The sequence below is a fragment of the Thamnophis sirtalis genome, unplaced genomic scaffold (genome assembly GCF_051295495.1).
Source record: "Thamnophis sirtalis isolate CommonGarterSnake01/CBP01778 unplaced genomic scaffold, rThaSir2_p1.2 scaffold_10, whole genome shotgun sequence".
NCBI classification, from domain to species: Eukaryota; Metazoa; Chordata; class Lepidosauria; order Squamata; family Natricidae; genus Thamnophis; species Thamnophis sirtalis.
Window position 1 is genome coordinate 51207308 of NW_028261390.1, and position 24978 is coordinate 51232285.

A 24978-nucleotide genomic window follows, 5' to 3' on the forward strand; every position below is an offset into this window, starting at 1 on the left:
AAACAACGTTGCTTTCGTGATTGCTTCAGTCCCACTAACCGAAAGTGTCGAGGTGGATCCACAAATAGCTTTCCCGCGCCGCAAGATCCGATGCGTCACTTCCGGGAAAACAGATGCGGCGGCCGTTGCTTTAGCAGCCGCCAGGAGATCGAAAGTGAGTCTGCGGGAGAGAGAGAGCGAACGAGCGAGCGTGCGTGGAGGAGGTGACGGCTCATGTTTGTGCGCATGGAACCGGAAGCCCGCTGGGAAGCTGGTTTGCTCCAACGGCTGCCAGAAGCTGATGACGCCTCGCTCCCTCGCTTCGAAAGCTCGCACCCGACTGGAAACTGAGTCGTCGCGGCGGCGGTTGGGATCTCAGCTCGTACAGGTAATGTGGGTCAACATCCAGGCGAGAAGTGGCTCTGGGGGCTTTTTGTAACCGCCGACCTCGGCTAGATGGAATTTGAGACCAACCCTCAACTACAGGTGGCACCGTCTGTTCCTTTTTCTTCACTCCTGTAGGGAATTAAAGAGCATTTGGAAACAGGTGCAAGATGCTGTTGGTGCCTCAGCGCTAGAATGAATGTGTCAGTACTCTGGCAGAGTATTTTCTTAATCGTGAGATGATGTTGGCTTTTAAAGTAGTTTCCACATTACAGTTTTCACCTACGATATATGTCATTCAACTATGTGGACTTTGGCAATTGCAGCTTGGAATGTAAGAGGCATAAAGGATGGGAAGTAAAATGGAGGAAGTAAAAGAAAAACAGATGCATGTTTGGAAACGATGATTAAAAAGAAAAATCAAGTGTATCATGAATCAGTGTATAAATATGTTCAAAGCAAGGCTGGCTTGCAAGGATAGAAAGCAATGGCAATAGAGATAACGAAGTTGGTATAAGCAATGTTCATGGCTCCACACCATTGAATATATAGGTGTGTGGCGTGCGCACAGCCCATAAATTACAGCCTCGGACACTTTCTCCCAGGGAAAAATGCAGCTGCCAGGTACTTTTAACCTGTGACTAAAGGTGACCACAGTATGTGTGTCTGTGTGTGAGAGTGAGAGAGACAGACAGACACACACACACACACACACACACACACTGACAGAGATGGGAGAGGGTGGGAAGAGACACACACACAGACAGAGGGGCCCAGAGAGAGAGAGAGAGAAAGACAGACACACACACACACATAGAGTGACAGAGATGGAGGGAGGGAGAGACAGACAGACAGAGAGAGACACGTACACACAGAGAGACAGTGAGTGATCAAGTGAGTGAGTGAGATACACACACACAGTGACAGAGATGGGGGAGGGAGGAAAGAGAGAAACACAGCCAGACAGAAAGGCACAGAGAGAAAGAGACAGAGAGTGACACACACAGAGTGAGAGACAGACACAACACACAGAGTGACAGGGAGGGAGGGAGAAACAGACACACACACAGTGAGTGTTTAAGTGAGTGAGTGAGAGACAGAGAGAGAGAGACAGAGAGAGAGAGACACACACACAAACATAGTGAGTGTTTGAGTGAGTGAGTGAGTGACAGACAGACAGACACAGAGAGAGAGACACACACAGAGTGAGTGATTAAGTGAGTGAGATACAGACAGAGACAGAGAGAGAGAGTGAGACACACACACAGAGTGGCAGAGATGGGCAGGGAAGGAGGGAGAAACAGACAGAGGGGGACACACATACACACACAGAGTGAGTGATTAAGTGAGTGAGTGAGAGACAGAGAGAGACACACAGAGAGCGAGTGAGAGAGAAAGACACACACACAGACAGTGGCAGAGATGGGGAGGAAGGGAGAAAGAAACAGAGACACAGAAAAACACACAGAGAGTGAGTGATTGAGTGAGAGACAGACACACAGACACACAGAGAGTGACAGAGATAGGGGAGGGAGGAGAGAGAGATACAGAGATAGAATGACAGAGAGACAGAGAGAAAAAGAAAGATATATTCTCTTAATATATAGATATAAGAAATATTTCACAATATATAATTACATATTGTTTTTGTGATTAATCACTATGCTTTAATTATTATCAGATATTTACATTACGATTCATTACAGTAGCAAAATTACAGTTATAGAGTAGCAACGAAAATAATTTTATTGTTGGGGGTCAACACAACATGAGGAACTGTATTAAAGGGTCACAGCATTAGGAAGGTTGAGAACCACTGCTATATAGTATATTCAAGATGATATCATGAAACTGACTGCTTTTCTTTTTCTTCTTGAGCTTAACTTGAAGGTTGTTCACAAGCAGTTTCTGATTGGTTCCACAGTCAGCACCTGGCCATGTTTTTGATACAAAAACATGGCCAGGTGCTGACTGGCAAGAAGCTCTATAATTGAACTTCTGTACCTCCTTTAGCAAAAATATAGTCAGTTTGATTTTTGTATGGCCCATCTATGAGCGATATAGCGATACAACATGAGTTGTTTGAATATATTAGAAATATGAGTCAGAAGAATAGGTGAAGGTATGATGAAATGGACTAAAAACTTTGCCTATAATATACAGAGGGACCAATGGGAAAATGTAGAAATGGAAAAGGATTAAATTTTTATTATGTTCTAGCTGTCAACATTCTGACTGATGAACTCAACCAAAGCAAGCACGGCCGAGACGGTCCAATCTCTCTATGCAAAACTTTATTGAGTACATCATATTGGCAAAGATGAGGGCAAAACCAGATCTAACCATTTCCTGCACAAACGCATATAATTAAAGTTCATGTCTTTCCTTTCCCCTATTAGACTAGGTCACATTGTCCAATGGAGACTTCTGATATTGTTGTGAGAAAGTTTTTTGATTCTGGTAAACAGCTCCCAAAACAACCTTGGTTCTCATGGCTGGCATTTTCATATCTGGAGCTTGAGTTCTACCTTTCTCCTGGCCCTCATAATTCATTGCCACGCTAAAAAGTGATAATAGTTGCAATAGTCTTGTGAAGCTTGACACTACCACTGTCGTTGCTTTTGTATCCAGAGAAAATGTCTTAGAGTACTTAGGTACTTAGAATCTTAGCTGGAAATGTGAACAACATGAATGAACTTTTTAATGGTTTTGATGGACATGTAAAAAAAAACAAAAAACAATTTAAATTCAAATACATGCATTAATTCAGAAGATTTTAAAGGTAAAAGTACAACTCAAACTATATACTTTTCTTTTGGGATTAATGAACAAGCAACTAGAAAATAAGTCATGGAACTTTGTTTTCTATAAATGACTCTAGTAAGACTATTATATATTCCATAGTGGAATTGTTGGACATTATCCATAAGACTTTAGTTACATCCTCTTTGATTAAAGAAAAGCAGTATTTTTATCGTTGTGTGGATAACCCTTACATACAATAGCAGTAGACTTATATACCGCTTCATAGGGCTTTCAGCCCTCTCTAAGCGGTTTACAGAGAGTCAGCATATTGCCCCCAACAATCTGGGTCCTCATTTTACCCACCTCAGAAGGATGGAAGGCTGAGTCAACCCTGAGCCGGTGAGATTTGAACCGCTGAACTGCTGATCTAGCAGTAGCCTGCAGTGCTGCATTTAACCACTGCGCCACCTTGGCTCATACGTTTTGGTTTATTAAAACAGAAAAAGTGCACTTATGAATTTTGGTGTTGATGAATAGAAAAAACTGGAGAGAGAGAGATGTTTTTGTAATCATAGAGTTATAGAATTTTGTAATTGTATTTATATTCATATTTGCTACAAAATAAAGTAGAAGCTTATTTCTATTTTTTATTATTTCTGTGCTTTTTTTTCTTTACGGCTCTTTTTGTTTGTTTGCATTAATTTTATGCGTTTTGTAAAACCTTTAATTTTTTTAAAAAAATCAATTATTGGAGTGCATAAGTTTATAAGTCAGTTTCCTGCTCCATTTCAGTTTCCTAAGCCATACAATGCAATTAAATTTTAGTCTTTCATGTTTCTAATTTTGACATTCCAGTCTTCAATCACAAGCAGCACTTGCTTGCATGTTCTGTCATTTTCAAATTGGACTTTATCATAAAACCCATCAACCTTCTCTTTTTCTGCATCAGTGTTTGCAACATAATCTTGAATGTCTAATTAGTATTATTTGGTTATTGATTATATTTTAGCCAAGTATTGTTCTTGCTATGCCATTATAAAAGCAACACCTTTTTTTTGTTTTTCATGTCCTGAAATAATAAAACAGTATGATATTCTGAATGAAAATGTCCCATCCCAGGCCATCTCAATTCACTGATTGCTGTGATAGTAATTTGTAGTCATTTCATTTCATCTTTCATTGTGCTGAGCTTTTGTGTGTACATCCTTCTTATGTTCTATGTTCCTTTTGGAATTCTGTCTTTGCAGCTTTGGATTTTTCTGATGGCAACATCAGCTGTTAGACATCCCAAAGTATAATCTTTATTGTCATTATACTTAAATACAACGAAATTGATTAAGGCTTAAATCTAACCATGTCATAAACACCATTAGAACTCAGCTTTTCCTTAGTAGTAAATTGAATGCCATCTTACCTGAAGGACCCATTATCCGGCACTATATCATCAATCTATTTGTATTTTTTAGTCATGTTTTCTCTGTAAAAATATAAGAGCTGTTTAACATTGCATTCTGTCATTAATGTTTTTATGATTGTGATGAAAGTGGTAATCTGCCTCTGACATCTTCCTATATCTCTGCTGCTCATCCACTACAGGGGCCTGTTTGCTTTAGTTGGGCATCTGGATATCCCTGCTAGGAATATATACCCTTGGCAGATACTCTTAATCTATTATAGATCGCACAATATAATATATTTATAACAAGGAATTGCCTAAGAATTTTTCTTTTAAAAAAATTAAAAGAAAAAATAACATGAAATTGTTTGATAATTTTTTACATTTAATATGTTGATAATGTATTTATTAATGAAATCTATGTGGTTGCCTAACTCACAGAAAGTGACTATATAGATGCAGATTTATAGTTATATAATTGTTACTGAAATAAGGTTTATAAATTATGTCAGGACTAAACAAGATGTATTGAAGGAAAAGGTAGGTAAAATAACTTCAGTAATTTCATTTATTTGCCCCAATACAAAGACCTCGATAGAAAAATAAAAAAATCAGCAAAACATAAAAAACATAATTTTATCAAAGATAAAATTCAAGATCAGTGTCCACAACTTTAATCAGGGATGAAGGTTCATTGGAATAAAACTACTTTAACAAATTTGAAACATTAGACAAGTGATGGTTAATCTTTTCAGCACCAAGAGTTGGCCTTCTCAGGGTGCCGTCAGCCAGACAGTGTCGGCTAGCGATCCCCAGGGAGAGAGCCTTTCTGTGGGAGCACCTTCCCTCTGGAATGAGCTGTCCCCGGAGCTTCGCATAATCCCGACCTCCGGTCCTTCCAACGCGCCCTAAAAAGTTGGCTTTCCAGCAAGCCGGCCTGGCCTGAATAGAATAAAATACAGGATTAATTTGGTTGTTAATTTTAATTTAATTTTTAAAATTTTATTGTAAATATCAATTAGGGTTTTTTGGATACTTTATTTAATGTTCCTTTTAATTTTTGTAATATGTGTTTTCTTTTATGTTGTACGCTGCTCTGAGTCCTTGGGAAAAGGGCGGCATATAAATCCAATAAACCTCAACCAAGTGCCAAAACTGGAGTGTGCGTGCCAGAGCATCAGAACCCAGAAGAGAGCAGCTGGCCAGTGCGCATGCACGCTGGACCAGCTGAATGGCACACATGCATGCAATGGAACCTGGAAGAGCAACTGGTGACGGCCCGTGTGCCATAGGTTTGCTATCACAGCATTAGACATTGAGATCCACCTGTACTTCTTGGACAGATACTTTTCTACACAATAAGGGCTATATATGGCTCATACCCTATTTACCTTCCACTTTTAGCAGGTGGTCTGTCGATATTAAAAAAAAATTGACAAGGTTTGCCTGATATATCCAGTGCTGTGCTATGTAGGTCTTTAACAGTAATGACCAGTATGTTGAATTGGGCTCAGAAACGTAGTGGTTTCTTATTTTAACATAGCTGTAATTCTATCTAGGTGAGATTACTCTTCTAAAAGTCTTGCTACTGTTAATTTATAAATAATTTAAAACAAAAGCCCCACATAGAGCTAATCCATTTGGGTGGAGAGTAGGACATGGGTTACAGACATCAGGGAATCCATGTCTAGATGGGTCATGAACTGACCTGTTGGTTAAAACTGGGCAAAAACAACAATGAGAACCGATAGTCAAAAGATCCACAAATTACAGAGGCCCACCTTTGTATTGAGTAACTACTGGGACTGCTATTATTGAAGTCCCCAAACATTTACTAATGATTAACAATTCCATCTTGATAGAAATTTATCTGATTTTGTTTTGCCTCATCCAGATTCCCATAGACACTGTCTAGTTTCATGGGATCTTTTCACTCAGAAGCTCATATTCTTTATGAACTTATATCCCAAAGATTTCTCTGAATTTTTTTATAGCCATATCTGTACTGGAGAGAAACCTGGCAACATTTCCTCCTAGTTCATGGATAGAAGAATTGTTTTATTGAGGAAATTGATGGAATCCAAAATGCACTTCTAGTGGATTTTGATATCTTATGAACCACTTCAAGTTGTTTAGGAACCAATGGATCATGTTTCTAAACACTAGTTTACATTTAATTAATACTATGAAATGTTTTGTTTTTCTTTATCTTTAATGATACTTGCAGTTGGCCATAGCTATAGACAAAATATTAAATTTCTTAACCTCATATTTCTCTAGCTTTATAATACTTTGCATAGAATCACACAAATCCTGTCTATTAATATACTGTATCTTTAATATAATTCAGTATAATTAAGTGTATATCTGCAAATTATTTTAAGTTATAATTAAGAAATCCTGTTGTTCTTTTTAATGAAGTAATTTGTATGTTTCTTTCCCTTTTGTTTACAACCTACAGGCTTGCAGATGGGTCAAGGATTGTGGAGAGTGGCAAGGAACCAGCAGTTACAACAACAGGAATTCGGAGGACAAAGTTGTCTTTCCAGGGAGAATGGTAGAAGGATGACTATTAATAATGTTTCAAATACTAATCACCGGAAACATGTTCAAGGAGGAATTGACATTTATCACCTGTTGAAAGCTCGGAAGTCAAAAGAACAAGAAGGATTCATCAACCTAGAAATGTTACCTCCTGAACTTAGTTTTACCATTTTGTCATACCTGAATGCAACAGACCTCTGTCTGGCATCATGCGTGTGGCAGGATCTTGCTAATGATGAGCTTCTGTGGCAGGGGTAAGGTAACAAGACAGAAAATCAAAATTTCTTGTGTGTGCTTTTTTAAAAAAAAATTAGAAAATTATATATATATAATTAATAAAATAAAAATATGAACTTGAATCATAAAGCAAATTATCTTATAATGTAGGGCTTTCCAAATACAATTTCTTGCATATCTTTTCCAGTATTGGAAAGTTTTGTTTCCACTACTAAAAGTTTCATTTAAAATAATGTACGTAGTAGTTTGGGAATGACAAAAAGATGTTTATTCAAGGCCTTAATGCTTTCATTAGTATCCAATAGTGACTTCTTTCGAACCAGTTCAGTATAATAGTAACAAGTACCATTCAATTATTCAACAAAACCTAGGGAATAATCTTACTGACTTTTAAGTAGTAAAAATATTATGTAAATCAGCATTTCTGGGGGGGAAAATGAAGGAAATTTGAATTCTAGTTAGAATGATACTGATTGATTATATAAATCAATGAGCGTTGAAATTTTTATGTTTTGTTTGATATTAATAGGAAGAAATAGTAATTTCTCTAAATTCTTATTTTTCAATTTGATAATCAATTAGATTTCTTTGCATCGCTCAGTGTAAGATGTTTTAAAAAGTACTTTTAAAATCTATATACCATGATGTTGGAACTACTTATAATATACTTTTGTTCTATTGAATATATAGTACAGGTATATAATATACTTTGTATTTATTTATTTTATCCCACTTTTGTTGTTTTTATAAATAACTTCAGGTAGAAAATATATTTAATAATCCCTCACAACAACAACCCTGTCCAGGTGGGTTGGGCTGAAAAAGAGCAGCCAAAATTCAGCCAGCCAGCATCTATGCCTAAGGCAAAAGTAGAGCTTACATTCTCCTGGTTTCTAGGCAAACACCTTAGTTTAATCAAATGTTAAATTTAGTTTTCCCTAATCAGAATTTGCTGAAAATGAAAGATGTTACAATAATTTTAAAAACAATATAAAAGTAGCAAACTTTGGACAATTAATCAGCCTGTAAAAACTCATGTTTGAAAGAAAAGCACAGATCTAGATAAAAGCACCTCTGAAACTCAATTAGGTTAGTGCGAAGAAGCTCTTACTGATAGTTATTAAAAAGAGTAAATATATAGAACTCAATGCCTAATATAATAAATAAATCAAAATCATAATCACTAATATATTCCTGCACATATCCACTATATGTGATACAATAATTTATTGACTTAATTTATTGTTATTACTAGGAAAATGTATGTTATACTTGTACCCTAAAACATTATATTCCATTTCTTTGTACCAATTTGGCTATAGAGTAAATGGTTTTTTTATTTGTAACCCTGTATTTCCCTCCCATGCAACACTTACTCAGAAACACACTGGATCATATTCTTTCTCTGTGCAATGATTGATTTCCTGAAATAAAAGCTGCTTTCTAATGCCTGATAGGTTTATTATTTTTACAAGTCAGATTAGGGTGAACTGATCTTTAGATTTACTTACTTAGACAATCTAAAATATTAATGCAATTGTTATATAAATACAAGCACTAGATAGTATTGTTCATTTGACTTTATCCAGTACAGACTTTCCCAATGCTTATCTTCATATTTAGACTTCTGTATGTGAATTTAGTGTTATTGCATATTTGTGAGGCATTTTTGGCCAATACTGCATTTCTCGCTCACTGCCCAAAGTTTAGAACAGTTTTGGAGGATTACAACAGCACTGTCTAATCTGAATTTCAACATTTATAGTTCTGATTAGGGAAACTCTTTCTCTAAAGAAGTAAGACAGGAACAATAAAATCCTCTTAATTTTTTTTCTTATCTTTTTATGTTTTATATCTTCTGAAATATGTCTAAGCTGCTTTGTTTCATTTTTAGAAAAGCAGCAAAATGTGATAGCTATATTGCTACAATATTTATGAGGTGGGAATATGGGAGATATATAATAGTAATTACATACTGCTAGTATACTATATGATATCACATTTCATTTTGAAATATATATATAACTTACCTTTTCTGACAATGGCACTAATAAATTTAAAACAGTGAAATAATATAAAAGAACTGATGGTGGTGTGGTGATGATGATGATAATGATACATGCATGTATTCATATTACAGAAGCATTATATGAGGAAGAGTTTCCCATAACATTTGTATTACAGGTTTTCCTGTAATACAGTATACAGTAGCATCTTATCTCCAATACTTCTTGATATCTGTTTGAAGCTTCTCTATAGGAGGGCCGAGTATAGTAGTATAAGGAAATCTGATTTAAGTGTTCTGTATCTGTATTTCTATTGCATCAGAATCAGATGAGGCTGTTTGTTCCTCGGTACTTTACATTCTACCTGCATGTTCTCCTGTGCGCTGCTTGGAGAGTCCAAGCATGAGTTAAATAAAGTCTATCTGCCCTAGGACTGAGTAGATTTTTCATTGTCTCAATAAGGGCAGTTTAAAAACTCAGTCTGCCCATTAGGACTAAATTTGGGGAGTTCCTCGGTCCTTTCACAGATAGACTGGAACTCTCCAAGCAATTCACAGTAGATTTAGTATTTTTTATTTTCTTAGAGTAGTCTGTTCAGTTAGAATAGGGTTAGAACCTTCCTTGAAGTTTATTTTCTTTAAAAAGCTTGCTGAGGTGAATATCGGAAACCCAACCTGCTGCTGGTTGTATGCAGTGGTTGGGATAGCAGAGACAACTTGTCCGGCGGCTGCCGGCAGTGCCGGAACGGCAGAAAGGTTTTATGTGCATTTTAAACCATTTGACAGCGTCAGGAGTCCTGGTAATGCGATGGTGTCTCTGAGGCTCCGACGACGCGGTGGCCATTTTGGAAGTGACCTTTTCACACGCTTTTTAACGGCCACTCATTGAGGCAGGGACGAGCACGGGAACCCTCCTTTAGAGCACCAAATCGTCCTTCTTCAGTCTGCTCTCTAACGGCTGCTAACTGAGGCAGGGTGGACCATCGAAAGCTTCCCTTCAGCTGCGCCAAGCCGTGACCTTGTTTGATTCCGGCAGAAGCAGACTCTTGGGAATCGTGCCTTACCACCTCAGCGCAGATCGCCATGGTACTTGGTCCTCTCCAGGACGCCGGCAGAGCCTCCCTCCCTCTCCAGAAGACTCCTCTTGTAGGAAAATGGCATTCTAGCCAGTCTCCAGCTCTTGAGCAGATCTGCAGATGCTGCAAAGCTGGCTGGCCAGCGTCAGGTGCCCTTCGCTACTGCAGCTTCGCCACGCAAACCATGAATCTGAACACCAACATTGACCATGGCAGATGAAGGTTTGGGGGCACGGGAGGAGCTGGCAGGCCTCTCTTCAAAGCGCAGTAGACCAGATCCTCCAAAACAAAGGAGGAAGGGGCATAAGAGCACGGGGGGAAATCAACCCATAGTTTCTCAGGGAGCAAGGGCCCCAAGAAACAGACGGCCAAGAGGCAGGAGGCCCCAAGGGAGAGATCTAATAGGCCCCAGGGCCAAATCTCTCAGGAATGTCCCGGCCTCTCCTCCTCCCAGATCTGAGGAAGGGGAAGTTGCCTCAAATCAAGGGGATCAGTCAAGTGGTAGGGAATCTCAAATTGGGTCTCCTGCAGCTTCCCTGGAGTACCCGGATTCCCCAAGCTCTTCCATGAGGGAGGAGCTAGCGCCCTTTCAGTGCTTCTTACCTGAGCAGGACTCCTCAGTCCCTGCTAAATGTGATCGCCACCTTGTCTCCTCCAGGTCCAGGCCTGCAGAAGACAAAGGCCCTGCTCTGTTATCTGAGATGAGGGAGGTTATATCTCAGGCTATCTCCCAGGGCGTTGTTGAAGCAATGTGGCAAAAGGAAGCCAGAGGTGGCAGGGGTCTTAAGACAGGTCACCACCTCGTTGAGTCCAGGGATCGCAACCCCAATTTTCCTGGTACTTCCATTACAACGGAGGTGTCGGCCTGGGAGGAGGAGGCTGCAGATAAGTTTGAATTATCGGAGGATGAGGATATGCCCCTGATAAGCCTGCTTTCACTGGCCTCTTCAAACCGTCTTTGTTTAAGGCTATTCTGCATAAGGCCAGGGCTTCCATGGAGCTAGGCCCAGCTAAACCTAAGGATAAGGCTGCCCCTTCTACTTCCCAGGACCCTAAGGAGGGACTATTTAAGGAGAACGCTCCGGATCCAGAGCTCATTCCAGTCCCTGACCTGTTCATGAATGTCATGCAGCGCCAGTGGGTGCAGCCAGGAACATTGGCCAATCCCAGTTGGGGGGGGGGGATAAAAATTTATACTCCTTAGAATCTAAAATGGAGGACATTTTGAAATTGTCAGAGGTGGATGCCCCGGTGGTCTCCTTGACTTCCAACTCAGCCCTACCAGCAGACCTTTGAGATGGTCTTAAAGCGGAAGACAAAAAGGGCGGATAAAGCCTGTCATAAGACACATCAGGCGGCCGCCTGGGCCATTAAGGCATCAACTTCTACTTCCTTCTTCACAAGGGCATCACTCTGGTTATGGTAGTTGAGATCTAAGCTTCCCTCAGAGTGATCCAGTGGTGTCATGATCTCAATAAGATCATTACAGCTGTGGAATATTCTGCGGATGCCTCCTTGAATGTGGCGAAGTTCGCCTCTAGAGCGCTGTCTTCCAATGTGACCTCTTGCCGCCTGCTATGGCTCTACCACTGGCAGGCAGACATGAAAGCTAAGTGGAAGCTGGCCTCAGCCTCATTCAAAGGGGCGGCATCTCTTCAGAGATTCCTTAGAATTTTTTTTGATAGAGACAAAGAATAAACGAAAAAACCTTCCCTCTACTCACAAAAAGAATGAGAGGACAGGCTCTGGTTCCTTCAGGAAACAGGCCTTTCGGGGCCAGGATAACGCTCAGGCTTCTACCTCTTTTTCCTATCAGGTCCTACAATCAACCTAGCTATAGAGGCCAAGATAGGAATGCCTTTGGGTCCCACGGCAGGTAACAACACCAGTGCTTTCGGAAGTCCTTTCTGGCGGTTCCAACAACCGCCAGTTCAGGTGCGGCAAGTGACCACCAAAGCGATCCTTCCATGGGGGCCACCTGCAACTTTATGCAGACTGATGGGAGGAGATTACCATGGACATGTGGATCCTCAAAACCATCAGGAGAGTTCTGATCCTAGAGTTTCTGACGTTCCCTCCATGAATGTTCATTCGTTGCCCCCTGCCCAAAAAACCCCTCAAAAGATCCCTCATGCAGGCAGAGATCCGTCATCTGCAAATAAACTATGGCTAATAAATGCCATAGAGCCAGTTCCATCGGACCAGGAGGGGAAGGGATTCTATTCCATTCTCTTCATGGTCCCAAAGAGCTCAGGGGGGTGGAGGGCCATCTTAGATTTGAAGCGCCTGAATCAGCATCTGGCCTACAAGCGCTTCAAGATGCAGTCCCTCCAGTCCATCCTGGACTGCATAAGACAGGGGGACCTGCTCAGTCCATCGATCTGAAAGAAGCTTACCTGCATGTACACATCTATGCATTACACAGAAGATTCCTGCGGTTTCACTACGACGGGAGGCATTATCAGTACAGCGCTCTTCCCTTTTGCCTCTCATCTGCGCCCAGGATTTTCACCAAGCTTCTGGGGGCAGTGGCGGCTCACGTTCGTGCCCGGCCCATTCGCCTGGAATGTTACCTGGACGACATCATCATTCAGTTGTCGAGCTGTGATCAGGCCATAAGAGACATGCAAGTCACCATACGCAACATATAGAACCACGGCTTTTCGGTGAATCGACAGAAAAGTCATCTCGAACCGGTAACTCACATTCAGCATCTTGGCACCATAATAAACTCTTCCGTCCCAGGTGTTTCTGTCACCAGATCGGTTGTGCAACCTCAGGAGCAGGATCTGCCAGTGCCGCCGGGTCAGATTCCTGCCAATTGTCCAACTCTCGCAGCTCCTCGGCATCATGATACCTTGCCTAAAAATAGTTCCCTGGGTGTGGCTGCATGCCAGGGAAGTACAGTGGTTCTTACTTCCGATGCAGAGATCAAAGATCAGCAACTCGCCCAGAAAGGTTTGGCTTCCACTGAAGGTTGTTCGCTCCCTCAGATGGTGGCAGTCGACAGCAGTAGAGAAAGGTTGCCAATTCAAGGAACCCGAAAAAGTTGTGGTCACCTCGGATGCCAGTCTCTATGGCTGGAAGCACATTGCCAGGATCAACTGACTCAAGGCAGATGGTCGTGGACAGAGGCAGCTCACAGCATAAATTGGCTAGAGCTGAGAGCAGCCAGGCTCGCCCTAAGACGGTTTTCAGCCCAACTGGTGGGTTGCCATGTACTGTTGCTCACAGACAACATTGCAACGAAGGCACACATAAACCAGCAGGGCAGCACCCACTTCAAGGGACTCATGGCAGAAGCAGAGTCTCTGGGCCGTTGGGCTGAATGTCACCTGGCATCAATCAGAGTGGATCACATATCCAGGGCCAGCAACATAAGGGCAGACTGGCTGAGCCGACAGACGATTGACAATTCTGAGTGGCATCTGCATCCAACTCTATTCCGGCAGATAAGGTGGCAGTTCGGTCAACCACAAGTCGACCTGTTCACAACTCAAGTCAACATGTAACTGCCGAGATTCTTTTCACGTTGCCACTCACCCCAGGTGGAGGGGACGGATGCGCTGAGCTCCAAGTGGCCTCCAGACCTCCTCTATGCTTTTCCGCCCCTACCGCTCATTCCACAGGTAATCACCAAGCTCCTGGTGGAGGAGGCAGAGATTGTACTAGTGGCTCCGCATTGGCCCAGGAGGTCCTGGTACGTGGATCTGGTCGATCTTTCCATACAGGATTCCTCAGGAGCAGATCTCCCTCAGCCAGGGGGTCATCAGTCATCCGGACCCCCACTGGCTTCAACTAGCCATATGGCACTTGAGGGGGAGCTTCTGACGAAACAAAATCTTTCTGACAAGGTCATCCAGTCCTTTCAAGCATCCAGAAGACCAGCCACAACACACATATACGATGTGACCTGGGCCATGTTTTCCACCTGGTGCAAGGGATGTGACATTGTAGACGTTTCAGCATCCATACCCCAACTTCTGGACTTCCTTCAAGAGGGGTTGGACAAAGGGTTGGCGCCCAACACTCTCTGTCGCCAGGTAGCAACCTTATACACTATACTGTCTAGAGATACTTATCAGTCCCTGAGTCAACACCCTCAGGTCAGGAGTTTCCTGAAGGGTGCATCCAACATCCGCCCTCAGGCTATACACAGGTATCCTTCCTGGAACTTACCTTATTTCTGCAAGCCCTGACAAATGTGCCTTTCGAACTGATTCAAACTGCGAGTCTTCAACATTTGACCTTTAAAACTGCCTTCTTAGTAGCAATTACGTCTGCTAGGAAGGTATCAGAGATTGCAACGCATTCTGTCATGGAGGAACTTTGTATTATCCATCACGACTGGGTCATCCTGCAACTCGATTCTTCCTTCATACCAAAAGTGAACACTCACTTTCAAAGAGCCCAGGAGGTAATACTCCCGAACTTTTGCCCAAGACCTAAGGAACGTTCCTGGCACAAGCTAGATGTTCGACGAGCAGTGCGTATATATATTAAAAGGACTAAGGATTTTAGATGTTCAGAGTCATTCTTTGTATCATTTCAACCACGGTCGTTAGGCCATAAGGTCTCTTCCTCAACCATTGGACGTTGGCAGCAGGCCTGTATAAAAATGGTTTATGAACATCAAGGCAGGACAGTGCCAGGTCGAGTGACGGCACACTCTACAAGGAGTGCTGCCACTACAACAGCCTGGGCGACCCAAGCGTCCATCATTGACATTTGCAGAGCGGCGACATGGGCGTCTCCCACCACATTCATCAGAAATTACAAAATTTACACCTTTTTCTCAGCCAAAGCCTCCTTTGGAAGATGTGTTTTACAGCAAGTTGCCTCGGTTCCGGACAATCCGGACATTTCCCGCCCTGGGACACAATAGCTTGGGTATGTCCCATGCTTGGCGTCTCCAAGCATCGCACAGGAGAATGACCATTGGCTTACCTGAATGGTCATTCTCTGGACGCTGCGGGAGAGTCCAAACCGCCCTGGGTTTATTGCAGTGTCCAAGATTATGCATCATGATCAAGATACCTGAAGGGCATCCTACAGCGGACAAGACTTTGTTTTTAAACTGCCCTCAATGAGGCAGTTTTATTTAATTATTGATCACTGTTAATTTTAATTCGAATTTTTTTTGAAAAAATGTAATTGTCAATTTTAATTGGGTTTGGGATATTCTATTGTTGTTGAGAATGCGGTAACACATCAGCTTCCCCAGTCCCTGGATGAAGCTGTCTACCTGGATCCGTTTCAGTCGGGTTTCAGGCCCAGATACAGCACGGAGACGGCATTGGTCGCGTTGGTCGATGATCTCTGGCGGGCCCAGGACAGGGGCTGCTCCTCTGTCCTCATCCTATTAGACCTCTCAGCGGCTTTCGATATCATCGACCATGGTATCCTACTGCAACTACTCAAGGGGTTGGGAGTGGGGGGCATCGTTTTACGGTGGTTCTCCTACCTGTCGGATCGGTCGCAGTTTGTGTTGACTGGAGGGCAGGGATCGACCCCGAGGCGCGTCACTTGTGGGGTGCCCCAGGGGTCGGTTCTCTCACCCCTCCTGTTCAACATATATATGAAACCACTGGGTGAGATCATCCGTGGTTTTGAGGTACAGTATCATCAATATGCTGATGATACCCAACTTTTCATCTCTACCTCAAATCACCCAAACGATGCCCTTGACATGATGTCCCGATGCTTGGAGGCTGTGCGGATCTGGATGGGGAGGAACAGGCTCAAACTCAATCCCTCCAAGACGGAGTGGCTGTGGTTTCCGTCATCCCAATTTGTGCATCTTGTTCCATCTTTGATAATAGGGGGAGAAATTTTAGCCCCCTCAGAGAGGGCCCGCAATCTGGGCGGTTTAAATCTGCTTAGTTTAGAAGAACACCTGATGGCCGTGACCAGGGGGGTCTTTTACCAGGTTCGCCTGGTACGTCAGTTGTGCCCCTTCCTGGATTGGGATGCTCTGTGCACAGTCACTCATGCCCTCGTCCTTTCTCGCCTGGACTACTGTAACACTCTCTACATGGGGCTGCCCTTGAAGAACACCCGGAAGCTTCAACTGGTCCAGAATGTGGCTGTGCGGGTTATCATGGGGGGCACCTAGGTGCTCCCATGTTACACCCCTTTTAGGCTGCCTGCACTGGTTGCCGGTTGTCTTCCGGGTGCGATTCAAGATACTAATTATGACCTTTAAAGCGCTCCATGGCTTAGGCACAGGGTACCTGGGAGAACACCTACTGCCACTGGTAGCCTCCCATTGTCCAGTGCGATCCCACAGAGTTGGTCTCCTCAGGGTGCCGTTGGCCAGACAGTGTCGGCTAGTGACCCCCAGGGGGAGACCCTTCTCTGTGAGAGCGCCTTCCCTCTGGAATGAGCTGCCCCCGGAGCTTCGTATAATCCCTGACCTCCTTCCTTCTGACGCGCCCTAAAAAGTTGGCTTTCCCAGCAAGCCAGCCTGGCCTGAACAAAACAAATTATTGATCACGGTTAATTTTAATTCAATTTTTTTAAAAAAAAATGTCATTGTCAATTTTAATTGGGTTTGGGATATTCTATTTAATTTCTTTTTAACTTTTGTATTGTGTGTTTCTTTTAATGTTGTACGCTCCCCTGAGTCCTTGGGAGAAGGGCAGCATATAAATCTAATAAACCTAACCTAAAGCTAAACCTACATATTATACTAACTTTGAAAAAGCTTGTAGTTTTATTTCTGCTTCTGTTCCCACTTTGTGCTGTGTGGTCAGGCTTTACAACAGGGGTCTGCATTAAATCACAACTCTTTGGGCACTTAACCCCATATTAAGCTCTTTGCCTGACTTGGCAGAAGATTCTTAGACACAACTCAGCTTCTTTATAAAACTTATGGCAGACAAGCCTGAAGTGGTTGATTTTTCCATTGCCACACTTGTGTTTCTGTATAACTGTCTATCCATCCCACACAGTTTAAACTCTAGTCCTTTTCTTTGTAATTTAATGAATACTTGAAGACCCCGATAATAAAAAGAAATACCTTATAGAATATGTTAGTAATGAGATGAGATTGGCATATATAATGAAACTGTTACAACTTCCTTATTCATTCAGGCATTTTATTTTGCAATGCATTTCTTAATTCTTGAATATTGAGCTGTTCGGGTTTTTTTTCTATAATTGTAAATCTGGAATCTGAAAAAAATACTTGAAATAAAACATCATAGTTTATACTTGTACAAATATAAGGTGTTGAAATTGTCTTGGTTTGTGTAAATCTTAATAGTTGTGTGCACAGCATTCCTCTCTATGTCATATAAACTACTGTAGAGACTCTCTTTTGGCTTGTGGAAGAATCATTATATATAATCCCATTGCTTGTCAGAGAAAAGAAAACTCAAACACATTCCTCAGAGTACTATCTTTAAAGTACTATTAAAATCTATTGGTTACATTGTTTGAGAATTTTACACACTGCATTTTACAGTGTTTTGTAAGGCAGTTACTTGATAGTAATATTCAAGAAATGGATTGAATCCTAAAATCTTACATTACATTTTAATAGCTAACAGCCTTTTTTATATTGTAGACTGTGCAAATCCACTTGGGGTCACTGTTCCATATACAATAAGAATCCACCTCTTGGATTTTCTTTTAGAAAACTGTATATGCAACTAGATGAAGGCAGCCTCACTTTTAATGCCAATCCTGAAGAGGTAAGTAGAATTCATATATCATACTATTAACTATAGTTATGATGCTTTATTTATTTTTCAACTGTTTTACAAACCTGAAATTATCCCAGAAGCGATAACCTAAGGGAAATACATCTCTTGAAAAGCAAAAATGGCATATAACTTTTAAAATAACTTTTGTTAAATCCAAACAAATATTTATAACTGAAATTTAGTGGGTTTATACCATGGATGCATAATGTATATATCTATTTTTATGGCATAAATTAGTAGCAGAATTTAAAACAGGATAGTTAGTTTATGCTTTATGCTGAAAAAAAATCATAGCTCCAGATCACTGTTAATAGTATTAACGAGCAACATTGATGCTTACCGTATTTTTAGGCGTATAAGACGCACCAAGGTTTTTAAGAGGCAAATTAAAAAAAGTTTTTGCACTCTGCAAACGTCCCAAAAATGGCCCCTTTTTTTTTCAAAAGAAAAAGGGCATGAATAGCCCTTAGGAGGTTTGTAGAGTGTTCCTGGCGGTGTGGGGGGGGGGCAAATTGAGTAAAAAACGGCCCATTTTTTGCTCATTTCTGCTCTCCCCAGCCCCCAGTTCGCGAAAACGGGCCTTTTTTGTCAAAAAAAAGGGCATTAGGAAGCTTGTAGAGTGCTTCTGGGGGAGGGGGGGAAATTGAACATTTTCTTTTGCTCATTTCTGTCCTCCCCAGCCCCCAGGAGCTCTCTGAAAGCTTTCTACAAGCTATGCACAACCATTTTGGTGAAAGGGGGGGGGGTTAAGAAGCAAAGAAAATGCTGTATTCAGTGTATAAGATGCACCCAGATTTTCAGCCCTTTTTTTGAGGGAAAAAGGTGCTTCTTATACTCTGAAAAATAAGGTATATCTTTGATATATAGAAGAAATATAAATAAAATATTTTCATAAATATATACAAATATTATATATATGTACATGTATATGTACATGTATGTGTCTGTGTATAATTAAAATATCCCATGTTTTTTGTTTGTTGTATTGACTAATTTTTAATCTTTTGGTATCACATAATGTAATTCTCTCTCCCTCCTTTCCTCCCTCCCTCCCTATGTCTGTGTGTTTGTGTGTGTGTTCTAAAATTTGTTTAAGAAATTGTGAAATCTATAATGTTAATTTACTTCACTGAATGTTTCTTTTTTCATGTTTTATTTTATTTATATTCATTACAATATTGATAATATAATAACAATAATACTTAACATTAACATTCTTTAACAACTCTCTGACATATCCTCTTTTTATTCCCCTCATTTCTAACCTGTTTCTATTGTCTAGCCATTGATAAAATACGTCCCTTATCAAAAAAATACTCAGTTTCTTCTTTATCCTTAATAGTAAGAGTTAATCTATCCATTTCTGCACATTATATTTTCTTAATTACATTCTCATCTGATGGAATCCATCATGTTTCCATAGCTCTGCAAATACAATTCTGGCTGCAGTTAGTATTTGTTAAACCAGATATATAGTCCTTTTATCATATTTTTCCGGTAGCATGCCCAACAAAAATGTCCCTGGGTTCAAGTCTATATGTTGCTTTATCATTTTTTCTAACCAAGTGTATAGTCTTCGAAGTGGGGCATGGGAGGAGACACGTCTGGGTATTAACACAGCCCTTTTGCCCTGAGACTGAGGTAAATCTTGAGGCCACAGCTCCGCTCCCCCTCCTGACTTTCTCCAGATTAACCTCAGTCTTCGGCCCAGAAGGAGTACTTTCCTGACTCTCCCTTCACTTTGAAGACCTACCTTTCAGCAACTCAGCTATTCTATCGGATCACCTCTTCTCACTCATGCTTCGCCAGCCGCTAGTTCTCAAGCAGTGCTGCTGCACTAGCGCAAGCCTCCGAGTGGCTGGACGGTCACGGGGGGGCACTTTTTCCTAACTGCGTGCACCGAGGAGATCCAGTCAATGAAGGATCGCAGGAAGCCGAGAGTTGGCAGAGGACAGCCTTCCAGAGCTTCCCGAAGGATCGGAGAGGCAGATTCCACCCACATGTTCGGCGGTCACCACCTTGGACCGTGGCCATCTTGAAGAAGTACATGAGTGGAGCGCGTGTTCGGTGTGCCTGGTTACGGACACCGCAGACGCCCAGAATCCACCGCCAGAACTAGGAGGAAGTTACTGGGGCCAGCACTCCACCATTAATCCGGGGAGGGCCCAACTGTTGGTGGTGGGCCAGCATTCGGCTGCGGATCAGTAGCAAGCTCAGGAGGCGTGCGGAGCCTTAAAGCGGCAGGACGCACAGTCGAGCCGAGGCCGACACAACAGGAGGAGGTGGTGAATGTGAGTACAGCATGGCTGAGGCCACGAGGAGTGGAGAAGCGGCCGGCCCTAGATCCCAGGGGAGTCGGCCCAAGGAGAGGGGACCTCCAGGGGGGTTCTCCAAGTCACCAGAGGGAGGTCCTCTGCCAAGAAGAGCACCTCCAAGACCGCTAGGAAGGAGATCCCCAGCAAGGAAGTGCAGATCACCAGGACCTCCAAGAGGAGGACTAGGGACACCATCAGCCCATTCCCCTCTAGATCTCGCTCTCCTCACAGGCTTCCCACACTGGAGGAGGCCCAGCTTGATTCCACGGGATCCCCAAGGGGCTCTAGCAGAGGGCACAGCTGCCTATCACCCCCTCTATCAACTGCTCATCCGTCGGGGGCACGGGGAGATCCCTTCGGTCGCAGAGTCCCTAGCCCCACCAGGCGCTGGCTGGCTCCGCAATCACCAGCCTCACGGGCCCCATTGCTACCTCCCGATCTTCCCCCCACTACCTCCCAGAGCTTCCTGAAAACTTTCAGAAGGCTTTAGCCAGAGCCATCGCTAAGGGGATCGCCACTGGGATGAAGCACCAGTCCCAGGGCTACAGGAGAAGGCCTTCCCGGGGGAACCCTAGAGGACATCGAGACCAACCCGGATCGCCTGTTTCCAGAGAGCCCAGGTCATCCTCTCCCTCCACCGCCAGCGAGGGCTCAGATCTAGAAGAGGGAGAACTGAAGGACATTGGGTTTTCGGAAGATGAGGACTCCCAGATCCCTGAGGCGCCCAATATCACTGGTCTCTTCCCTCCCTCTTGTTTAGTTCCTTGTCACATAAGGCAAAGGCCACGGCAGACCTGGACAACCATCCAGAGCCCACCCAAGCTGCTCCCACTCCTGACACGAGCGGGGGGAACAAGAAGGGGCCCTTTCAGAGGCCCAGGTTGTGAAGAGGAGATCCCCACCCCAGACCTCTTCCTAGAGGTGCTTAAATCCCAGTGGGTTAAACCAGGCTCCTTCCCCAACCCTGGGAGCAATGACCGCAGGTTTTACAACCTTAATGCTATCTTCGCCCATGCTTTACAGGTTCCTCCAGTGGACACTCCTGTGGCTAACCTAGCTTCCTCTTCCGGGTTGGTGACTGGAGACATCTCTAACTGCCTCAAGGCAGAGATGGTAATGTGCAAGACCTTTCAGGCAATGACATCGGCAATTAGGGCGGCGGCTGGAGCAGCTTCAGGACAGGACCAGCAATAGATGTGAGGATGGTGCAGGACATCACCAAGTAAATGGCAGCCACGCAATTCTCGGCTGACTCCACCCTAGATGTGGTATAGTATTCATCTAGAGCCTTATTTTCCTCAGTAGCATCCAGGCGCTTATTGTGCTGCACCATTGGCAGGCCGAGTCCTGAGCAAAATGGCACCTGGCAGGAGCAGATTACACCAGGGACAAGCTCTTCGGCTCATCGCTGGACCCCATCCTCGTGGAAGACAAGAACAAACATAAGGTCTTCCCAGTCACAAACAGATGTTCAGACCACCGACCGGCTCCTTACCTCAGGAGAACATCCTATCATCCTCCTGAGTCGGAGTTCCAACAACAGAGGTACCTTGCACCCAGATTCCCCAGGCAGGAACAGCCGTCCCTTTCGTAGGTTCAAGTGATCCGACCCTGGATCACCCCATTGGCGGCCGCCTCCCTCTTCGTGGATTCCTGGGAATGCATCACCATGGATAAGTGGGTCCTCCAGACTGTTAGGCTCAGGCTAAAGCTGGAGTTCCGCTCGCAGCCCCCAAATAGGTTCCGAACCTTCACCTCCTCTAGGAATCCTGCCAAGCTCACTCTCCTGCTGGCTATCGGGGCAGTAGAGTTGGTTCCAGAGGGGGAGAAGGGATCAGGATTCTATTCAAAGCTGTTTCTAGTTCCCAAGAGTTCAGGGGGGTGGAGGACCATCTTAGACCACAAGTTACTCAACTCCAGACTTGTCTACCACAGGTTCAAGATGGCCTCAATTAAGTCCATCCTAGAGGGCATCCGACAGGGGGACTTCCTGGCTTCCATAGATCTCATGGAGGCCTATTTAGATATCATGATTGCCCCTGAGCACCACAGTTTCCTCAGATTTTCCCACGAGGGTAACCACCTGGCCTAGAAATTCAATAAATGAAATGAAATTTCCAATACAGGGCCCTTCCCTTTGGGCTAGCATCCACCCCCAGAACATTCACCAAGGTACTGGCTGCAGCGGCAGGACACCTCTGGTCCATTCTAGTCCGGCTTCATTGTTACCTTGATGATATCCTTGTCCTGGCCAGGTAGCAACCAGGGCCGAGAGGAATCTGGGTTTCACTATCGACACCCTGAGGTCCCTGGGGTTCTCGATTAACCTCGAGAAGAGTCATCTGACCCTCTCCATGAGGCTCCAGCACCTAGGGACTATCATTGACTCTGTGGCCGGCGAGGTTTTCCTCTCACTGGAGCATAGGGACAGCATTGTTCAGCTGCTTCAGGAGATCCATAAGACTCGTTCTGTCCCTGTAGTTCTTCTTTCCAGGCTTCTCAGGAAATTCATCTCCTGCATAGGAATCGTACCCTGGGCCAGCCTCCACGCCCGAGAGCTGCAGTGGTTCCTGCTTCCGCACAAGAGAAACGGGATGAGCGACAAGAGCTTCAAGGTCCCCTTGACACCCCAGGTGGTCCTCTCGCTCCATTGGTGGCTGTCGCCAGTTCTAGGCAGGGGGTCCCTATTCAGGGATGCAGAAAGGAGGGTCCTAACGACAGTCGCAAGTTCACCTGGGGAGCACACCTGGAGTCCCAGCTAGCCCAGGGCTGCTGGACCCCAACGGATCTGCAAAACAACATCAACTGGCTGGAGCTCAGAGCAATCCACCTGGCTCTTCAACACTTCAAGGCAACAGTGTCCAGTCAACATGTCCTGGTCCTGATGATTGATTACACTTCCAGCATTTAGCGGATCTATCTATCTTTATACATTTTTGTCAGTCTTGCTGGTGCAAAATGCCATCTTTAAATTTTACAAATTTTCTTTATATGCAGTTGACATAGTCAATGTAATATTTCTATCCCATAGTTTCTGTCATTTATCTAATTCTATTGCTTATCCAAAGTTTTTATCCAAGCAATCACTGTTCCTTTTATCTGCTCACTTTCAAATTTAATACTTAATAAATAACAATATAATTACTTTATCAGTTTTTCATCTGTTCCAGTTAATATCTGGTCTAATTTTTTTAATCTTTGTTAAAATCATATATTTTAGCATCTTTTTGGTAACAAAATTGTATCTGCATGTGTGGCCACCATGCAGTGTCCATCCCCTGACTACTAAGTTCCTGCTTAGTTGTTAATTCACCTTTTTCATTCAAAATATCTTTGTATCTTAAATTTGTTCCATATTAATAACATTAGGATGTACCAGTGCTCCCATAGTGGAAAGTCAGACTGATATTTTCAAATAATGTTGTTCTTTTATTTTAAACCAAACTAATAGTGCATTCCTGATCTAGTGTCTTTGAAAATAACTATGTATCTTATTCTTCCATACCATAAGAAAGTGTGCAGTTAATAATTTTGTATATCTCAAGCTGATCCATTCTTTCACCCATGTGAGTACTTAGGCTTGATAGTACAATTCCCAGTCTGGTAGCCCAAAGCCCTCTCTTTTTGGCATCCTGTAACATTTTCAAGCCTATTCTTGCTTACCCCCACCCCAACAAAATGTATCTTGATATTTTATTTAATTCTTCAAAATATTTTTTCTCCAGTTTTATTGGAATTGTTTTGAATATCTTGGTAAGATATTCCTTTTTATAGTAGCTTTTCTTCCTGTTAATGACAGTTGCAGATCTTTCCATTTCTCCAGGTCTAGTTTAATTTACCTCATCAGTTTCATTTAACTATTCTCTTTAATTGTTGCACATTTTGCTGTTAGTTGTATTCCTAAGTACTTTTTATACTATCTGTACATTCATTCTTTCCATCAACACTCTTTTTTGTATATCTGTAAGATTCTTAACTAAAATCTTTTTCTTATCCTTATTTTCACTCCTGCTACTTCCCCATATTCTTCTATTTTTCTAATTAGCTTTGGTCCAGTTTCTAAGGAACTTTCCAGTATAAAGACCAAGTCAACTGCAAATGCCTATAGCTTGTATTTCTCTTTTTTTATTTCCATTTCTTTTATTTCTTCATCTTACCGAATGTTCCTGGTTAACACTTCCAAAGTCAATATAAATAGCAGCTGGAACAGTGGACATCCCTGTCTAGTGCCTTTCTTGATATCAAAGTCTCTGTTGTGTCTCCATTTATTATCAATAATAGACCAAATACAATAGTACTCCACAATACCCAATTTACAAAATATATCTGAAATACTCCAATAATTTCCTTTCATGTTTCCAATTCTTTTCAAGCCTAATGTCACTTCCCTTTTTGGGGTGTTATATTTCACAAAACCAAAATATCCATAGTCCAAGTTCTCTTCAACAAAGGTTATTTTCTTTTTTCTTTTTAATGACTTGTACATTATAATCCATAAAGTTGTAGGTTATAATCCACAAAGTCTCACTAAATTGTAATCCACAATGGCCCACCAAAACCCCAAAATTATATCCAACAGATTATAATT

General features: G+C 42.6%; 1 protein-coding gene across 2 annotated transcripts in view; it reads left to right on the forward strand.

Annotated features, from left to right (window-relative positions):
* The first annotated feature begins 117 nt into the window (after positions 1-117).
* FBXO8 (F-box protein 8) overlaps positions 118-24978 on the forward strand; it is a 31191-nt gene continuing 6330 nt past the window's right edge. Inside the window, exons 1-3 of one of the 2 annotated variants that reach the window (XM_087724578.1) lie at positions 118-367; positions 6966-7302; positions 17937-18063. In XM_087724578.1, the coding sequence (XP_087580704.1) occupies positions 6974-7302; positions 17937-18063 (456 nt within the window). In that variant the 5' untranslated portion in view covers positions 118-367; positions 6966-6973. The remainder of the gene's footprint in view (positions 368-6965; positions 7303-17936; positions 18064-24978) is intronic. The other variant, XM_014055254.2, reaches the window with a different exon arrangement.